Source organism: Girardinichthys multiradiatus, chromosome 6, assembly GCF_021462225.1.
Source record: "Girardinichthys multiradiatus isolate DD_20200921_A chromosome 6, DD_fGirMul_XY1, whole genome shotgun sequence".
NCBI lineage: Eukaryota > Metazoa > Chordata > Actinopteri > Cyprinodontiformes > Goodeidae > Girardinichthys > Girardinichthys multiradiatus.
In genome coordinates this window covers 36,063,441-36,071,701 of record NC_061799.1, presented here as the reverse complement: position 1 = coordinate 36,071,701, position 8,261 = coordinate 36,063,441, and the positions used below count along the sequence as shown (strand labels likewise).

The 8,261-nt window shown below is 39.4% G+C and overlaps 1 protein-coding gene across 1 annotated transcript; it reads right to left on the bottom strand.

Moving 5' to 3' along the window:
• Positions 1-1,177: 1,177 nt before the first annotated feature.
• On the bottom strand, positions 1,178-7,969 carry si:dkey-222f8.3 (Poly(U)-specific endoribonuclease-C-like). Its single transcript, XM_047367055.1, has 7 exons — positions 7,828-7,969; positions 4,849-4,948; positions 3,563-3,674; positions 3,317-3,438; positions 2,690-2,802; positions 2,288-2,441; positions 1,178-1,863 (listed from the first exon to the last, which is right to left on the bottom strand). Exons 1-7 carry the CDS (start codon positions 7,836-7,838, stop codon positions 1,603-1,605), a joined length of 873 nt encoding a protein of 290 aa, XP_047223011.1. The 5' UTR covers positions 7,839-7,969; the 3' UTR covers positions 1,178-1,602.
• Between the last annotated feature and the right edge of the window lie 292 nt (positions 7,970-8,261).

The window sequence follows — 8,261 nt, the reverse complement described above, 5'->3', positions numbered from 1 at the left end:
TACACGGCACCACCTTCAGGATACAATGTTTGAACCATTGGATGCACATGGTCCTCAAGAATGGTCCGGTAGTTCTTGGCAGTGACGCGTCCATCTAGCACAAGTATTGGGCCAAGGGAATGCCATGATATGGCAGCCCAAACCATCACTGATCCACCCCCATGCTTCACTGTGGGCATGCAACAGTCTGGGTGGTACGCTTCTTTGGGGCTTCTCCACACCGTAACTCTCCCAGATGTGGGGAAAACAGTAAAGGTGGACTCATCAGAGAACAATACATGTTTCACATTGTCCACAGCCCAAGATTTGTGCTCCTTGCACCATTAAAACCAACGTTTGGCATTGGCATGAGTGACCAAAGGTTTGGCTATAGCAGCCTGGCCGTGTATATTGACCCTGTGGAGCTCCCGACAGACAGTTCTGGTGGAAACAGGAGTTGAGGTGCACATTTAATTCTGCCGTGATTTGGGCAGCTGTGGTTTTATGTTTTTTGGATACAATCCGGGTTAGCACCCAAACATCCCTTTCAGACAGCTTCCTCTTGCGTCCACAGTTAATCCTGTTGGATGTGGTTCGTCCTTCTTGGTGGTATGCTCACATTACCCTGGATACCGTGGCTCTTGATACATCACAAAGACTTGCTGTCTTGGTCACAGATGCGCCAGCAAGACGTGCGCCAACAATTTGTCCTCTTTTGAACTCTGGTATGTCATCCATAATGTTGTGTGCATTTCAATATTTTGAGCAAAACTGTGCTCTTACCCTGCTAATTGAACCTTCACACTCTGCTCTTACTGGTGCAATGTGCAATCAATGAAGACTGGCTACCAGGCTGGTCCAATTTAGCCATGAAACCTCCCACACTAAAATGACAGGTGTTTCAGTTTCATTGTCCAACCCCTGTAAATGTATAGTTTATGTAAGATTAAGGTCCGGATTCACTGCTGGCTACATTAAAAACCCATCTACTGCTGAAAGCCACTAACTACTTCATTAAACCTTGTTTTCTAAAGCTGGGTATTATTTTCTTTAGAAGCTGTGGAATGAGGCTTATGACTTTGTTTCTACCAGTGAAAACTGATGGAACCCAGTCCGCCCTGTTCTTCAAAACCCATCAAGTGTGTATGTAGAAAGAATAAATGAGTATTTCAATAAATCAAAACAAAGAATGCTTCAGTCACAGGTGCCAAATCACGATAAAATTTATACAATGAAATTAGCTTTTGTTGATTTAACAAGTAGTAAATAATCCACTTACATTATTTTCTAAAATACTTCAAATGAAATTATCTGCCAGACAAATGTAGATTAAATTCAAAATCTCTTTGCAAAAAAATGTATTTCAAAAACTAACCGTTCTGGCTTAAATATTCTTACAAGTTGAGCACAAATGAGAGGAATATCTATTTTGTAACAAATACATGTACATATCCTGTAATAGGTGGCAGCATATCTGATTAATTAACATTAATCCACCTTTATCAGTCAACATCTGGCTAAGAGAGATTTAAAGCAGGACCTTTAGTGTAAATAAAACAACTGACTCTTTGTTTAATGATTAGAGTGAAATATGACAGTATTTCCTTCAGGATGGCTGTAAGACTACAAATCCCTGTTGTTGCTGCTGAGCAGTTTAGGGTAGGATGTACCAATAGAGCTGCCATGACGACAGACCACCAGCTCCAGCATGTACTCGTCCACTTTCACCACCACTGAAGTCATCTTCTCAGACGACATGAGGAAGATGATGGTGAACAGAGCGACCTCAAATTCTGGGCTGATGCCGATGAAGCTGCTGCCGACAGGCTTTACCAGACCTTTCCAACTGAACTGCAGGTTCAGAACATGGTCATCCTCATCAGGCTAAAACACACAAACAAGAATAATATGATTTAATGCAGGTAAAAACTGGAAATATTCCAGATTTCCAGTTTTTACACTGATCAAAATAATGCATGATCAGTTGTCCAAGATATTTTCCGTTACCAAATTCTAAACTTAAATTAGCAGAGCTTTTATTCTGTTTTGGACCAATCTTTTCAAACATTATTACAAAATCTAAAAACCAAATTAGTGGATGGCAAAATGAATAGATTAAAAACATGGAAAGTGGAAAACACAAATGGGTGGAAAAACAGATAGACTGATGATGCCACAGGGCATAATTCTGTAAATACAAACAATGTTTCCTATACTCTTGTTTCCATATTTATCCTGCCCTGAAAAATGCTCCAATCAAATTCCACACTTTTCCTAACTGAGCTGGAAACATGCATGATGTTCTTACTGTGTTTTTTTTGTCCCTGGCTTTGTAGCCTTTGTAATCCACATGGCCGTGCTTCTCTTGCAGGTAGAACTGCACCCAGTTGTGCAGACCCATGATCTCCTTGCCATGTTTGGTCTCTCCAACAAAAACGTGCTCAAAGCCACAAGAATCCTCCCTGAAAGAAAAAAAAAGTGTATTTGTTTCTGCCCTAACTGAATTATATATTTCTGAAGTAATTTCTCCTTTATCTAAAACTTTGCATTGTTCAGGAACAGACACCCTATATGCAATTTATCCAAGAAAATGAGAACAGATAATATGTAAACCTATATTGCCAGTTGTTCAGTTGATAAACATGCAAATGTTTTGCCCCCTAAGCTTCTCCTTTGTAGTAGCGCCCCCTGCTGTCAGAGCAACACTCACCCTCCACTCCTGTCTCTGTGGTAGAGCCGGAACCACGTGTCATACAGCTGTCTCTTGAACTTTCCCAGGTCTGCAGGCGACTGGCCTTTCTTTACCAGATATTTGTGAGCACACTATGAGTTGAAAAATCAAACAAAATTCATTATTCTTTTTTAGAGAAACTGATATTTAGTGCAGTGTGTACTAGAAAAAATGAAGAATGATTATTTCGAAAGGTGTTAAAACCAACGTGTTTACTCAGATATCCACTTTTTAAAAATATATTCTGCAGTTATAAAACCCATGTGTTTGTCATGTGACAAATAATTTCAAATGGTTATGAATACTTTTGCAGGGCACTGCTTGCAATCAAAATTGAAAAGAACAGTCACACACACTCTGGTGGGTCTGGTTATCGGCTTGCCTTCAGCCAGGGATCATAGTAAAACATCCAGTTCAACTGTGTTTGGCACCAGACAGAAAAATAATACAATTATTATTGGAAATGGGAGCCTATATGAAATAACTGGTCACATATCTATAAGTCCGTCAGGAATCCGTCTGTGTTTATCATCTATCATTCTCATTTTGAACCCCTTTGTAATGTCTACATGTGTTCTCAACATTACATTTCTAAAGCTGTTGTACCTTCATGACCTCAGTCTCCATGATGGCATCAATAAAGAGCCGATTCTCTTGAAGCTCCTCAGACGTGACTGTCTCTGACACGCCTGTAGACATCTCGTAGTTGTCCAGCAAGCTGATAAAATCTGCATTCAAAAGCAAAATCAGATGTGATAAAAACAAGATTCTAGAAAACCAGGAATAAAATAGTAGTAATAGTAGTAATAAAATGGAAATGATGACAGAGAACCTCATTAACATGATACTTACGAGCATACGTCTTAATGTTCTTTAGTTTTTCTTCATTCACGTACGCAAAGAGAGGAGCTTTGGCCAGATCTTTGGCGGAGTTACTGCCCGGAGCCACATAACCCGCCTTCCCCTGAAAGTCAAACAGAATAGAGGCAAGCAAACAGAGCAGGAATATTGTCATTACTAGGGATGCATGATATATCTGCATTAACGCCGGTATCAGATGACTTTTTTTTTATTATTAAATATCGGTATCGGTCCCATAAGTAAAACTAGGCTGATATAAATAACCAATGTTATGTGTGATAGAGTTGCAGCACAGGATTGTGTGGAGTTTAACTGAAGCAGAGAAGCAACGTCAGCAGAGTGGTTATTTTTTCACAGCCTATGAAAGGTAGGAACATATGCATATATATGATATATATATATAGTATGTGCAAATATCACTATCTCTAATTAACTAGCTCTTTTTGAGTTGTCCTTGTGGGAAGTGTCTAGGGATGCACCGATATGCAGATTTGGGCCGATATCAATATCTCACACAAAGCTAGTTACAACCATTTATTTTTCCTTAAACAACAAATCAAACACCAACACTATGACGTTTACCAATTAATATGGGTACAGTTTTTGCAGATTTTTTGGATGTATTGTTTGTTCCTAATTCTTATCATCACAATTGAGGTATTCGCCCCAGCAAACAACACGTGGGCCTCATATGGGTATAAAATGGTTTGAACAATGGAGCCCAAATGTGACACAATGACTCCAGGTTAATTGCTTATAGAAGTTTGATGGAGGACAACTTTTTTTTTTCTTATACCAATTTGAGACCCAGCTAAATCCTGTACAGAGGACATCAAACTGGTATAGGTTGGATTTAGTCAACTATAGTGGTTCCCATACAAGAAGCCCATTGTGAGAAGAGGATATCTTAGTATCCATCCAGAATTAGCAAAATTCATATGGGGCCCACGTACACATACTAGTTGGGGATTTTCTTATGATTGAAAAAAAAAACAAAAAAACAACAGGTACATATCAGTGACACTATGAAATTAGGAATCCACAGCTGTTAACAACTTTCTGCCGCAAAATCTAAACATTCAGGTTGCTTGAGCAAAAAAAAAAAAAAAACAACATTTTTACTTGTTTAGTTTTCCAACACTAGAATTAGGTTTCAATTCTCCTTATGCATTTATTTTCTGTTGCTGAGCTGATATTACGCTTCTTTTGAAGCTAATCTAACTTCTCTTCCAGGTGGGTTTACATATATTCATCCCTAAGTGCTTTATAGGACTGACTTGAAGGGAGATTCTGTAATCAGTCCCGGGCTTTAGACGGTTACTATCCAGGTGCCAGAGTTGATTTAGCACCTCGGTCAGCTCCCGGTTAGCCTGTCCACTGTGGAAAAAGCAAAAAGAAACTAATGAATCATGAGCTGCAGAAGCAAGCAAAATTAACAGCATGTTTCAAGAGTCAGTTTCTGTTCTTTCCAAATTAGAGAGAAGGTTGAGCTCCATCAGATATTTTTATGGTTGCAAAAAGATAGAATATATGACTTAGCCCTCATATTACCAGAGTATTTGCCTCATTGCAATTGTTTTATTACTTAAGGAGATTTTAATTGGATTTAAAGATCATTTTTGCTTTATGTCCAACGGGGGTAAATTACTTGATACAGCACAGGTGTTGCAGCAGAAACTAAAACAGATCAGCGAGGAGAGCAGAAAACATAAAGGTCAGAGTTCAAAGACACTCTCCCAAGCAAAACACTCTACAAAGAGGTTCCCATGGAAAAAGGGATTTACAGTTCCTTCAGTGAGTTCTCAGTCTAGCCCAGGGAATCAGCACAGTTGATTGTGCCCAGAAAACCTTTAGGTGGTAGTGGGCTTCAAGAAGGCATCCTGATCAAATGCTTGAACTTCCTCAACTGATTCCTTTCAATATGGAGGAGCAGGGGCTCAGCTCTGAGCTCCATCTTGCAGGCAAAGCCATACCAACCTTACAGAGGAAGCACATTTCTCCCGTTTGTAACTTCTCGTTGTTTTGGTCAAGAGGCCCTGATCTGTTAACTCATCTTCTACTCTAACAAGACACCAAGAGACATAGACTAACCTCCGACCTGGGTTAGCAGCGCACCTTTTCTCACCTTTTTTTTTTTTATTTAGAGATTATATAGTGCCTTGCAAAAGTATTCTTGCTACATTTTTTCACATTACAACCAACAGCATAAATGTGTTTTATGATGTGGAACCAACTCAAGGTATCACACATTTGGGAACCATAAGGAAAATGACACCAGCTTTTCCAAGATTTTTTTAAATAAAAACCTGAAAGGTGTGATACAGGATGTTTCTCTCCGGGGCGTGTTCATGAAAGGTTTTCTTTACCTGATGTTTCTTCCACATAAAAGATACGAATCACCTGATGCTTTATGAGAATATCAAGAGGTGTGAACTTAAATGAAGACTCAGTAATCACGTATTTAATAATCAGAGTCAATCCATGAGTGATTTAATCTTAGTGAAGGCCTCTCAGATTCTTTTTGAGAACTTAATTGAACAAGCAACACCATGAAGACCAAGGGACACAGCAGACAGGTCAGGGACCAAGATGTGTTGAAGTTTAAAGTAGAGCTTGGTTGTAAAACTGTATCTATGAAAATCTCATGGATCACTGTTCTTTATCCAGAAATGGAAAGAGTATGGCATAGCTGCAAACCTACCAAGAAATGGCCCTCCACCTATACTGAAAGGGTGGGCAAGAAGAACATTAATCAGACAGGCAGCCAAGAGGCCCATTGTAACTCTGGAGGAGCTGCAGGGATCCACAGCTTACTAGGGGCGATACCATGTCAATGGGACAACTGTTAGACATGCACTCCTCAAATCTGAACTTTATGGAAGAGTAGCAAGAAGAAAGAAAGCCATAAGGTATGTTGTCCGTGCAGGGAACACAGCAAACCTGTGGAAGAAGATGCTCTGGTCTGATGAGACCAAATTTGAACTTTGTGGGTTAAATGCAAGACACTGTGTGTGGAGGGGAACTAAAAGTAAACATCATCTCCATCATGAAACCCAGTGGTGGCAGCATCACTCTGTGGGAATCCTTTTCTTTAGCAGGGAAAGGTCAGTTGAGCAGAGATAATGGTAAGATGGATGACACTTAATACAGAGCAATCCTGGAAGAAAACATGTTGGAGGCAGAGCAGAGCAGGTATTATGCAGTACTTTAATATAAATAAAATACACTGATTTTTGAGGCTGCAACTTAAGAAATGTTCAAGGGGTATGGATACATTTGCAAGGTATTGTAGTTTCAGTTTTCATGTTTGTCACAACAGGTGTACGGGTGGGGTTCACCTTTAGTGACAGTGGTGTCAAATTCCTCCCTTTTTCTTTCAGTTAAAAAAAACTTGGATAAAAAAGCAACTTCCTAGATCATTTATTCCTCTACAGCTTCTACTACACCCTGGTAATAAAGATAGAGGCAATGTTTTCTGCAGTGTGTTGTAACCTCAGAGCTATTACTGAATGGTTTATTATTTTCACTGATAAAGAGGGTTGGGTTTTTTAGTTTTATTATTCAGCAGATGATTCAATCTACTCCTTTTACAGTCAATCCTGTATGTTTCTGAGAATTTTGTGCTGCTGTTTTGTTTAAAAAAGCAATGACAGAGTGGAAAACACGGGTGGAAAAACTCATGCATTACTTTTTGTAGTCTTATAACCTGATATTAAAACTTTCAGATCCTGACTTCTGCTTTGTTTCTTTTAGAAATAGTAGATGAACACTTGTAGATTAAAGCCACACCCTTACTGTAATGTAAGATCTGCAGATGGTGAGTAAGAACCAAATAACAGGAAGTGGCACAAAAACTTCTCTGTTCTTTGTTTAACTCTGAAAATGGCAGCAGAAACTATAAAATCAACCATGTGTTGTTTGCCGTGATGTATAAATCCACCCACTAATCAGCACCAGACCCTGCAGCAGCCATGTCCACAACACCAGCCTGCATGACATATCCACATATTTACAGCTCTAAAACTGTTTTTGTGGTTTAGAGCCGCCGTTAGTCACAACCAGAAAGATATCTTAAAGGAAAAAAAAGAAATACGTGTATTAAAACAAGAAGTGTCATCTTACAGCTTTATAATATGTTTACATTAAACCCTGTCGAATTCACAAGCCTTTATAAAAGGGTGGTTTCTCAAAATGTTTTAGTAGATAACCAAAGGATAAAAACAAAAAAAAAATGCTGGTTTGAATTGAACGCTTACCTGTTAGCCATGCTTTCTTTTAGCGGAAAAGAAACTCCTGTTTTCTCAGAAAAGAACAGTTGACAGCGGCTTCAATCGTGACGTTTCTACACTAGCCAATCACAAGCCTGAAAAACGGCGCGGCCCCTCCCCATGTTTACGTCACGACACGGGCGGGTTTGTTTCTGACTGGTAGGCGAGAGATGAGGTTTTTGGTTGTAACCAATATAAATATATATTTCAAAAAAGAACCTCGGACAAAAAGATGAAGGATTTTAATACTCTAACGGGTCTCTGCTTGAACAGTTCTTGATCGTCTATGACGGCATCAAGGCTGCAGGGTGACGCAATTGGTAGTACAGTTGCCTTACAGCAATAAGGTCCTGGGTTCTAATCCCATCTTTCTGCATGGAGATGGCATGGTCTTCCCTGCGACCATATACGGAAGACGTGGG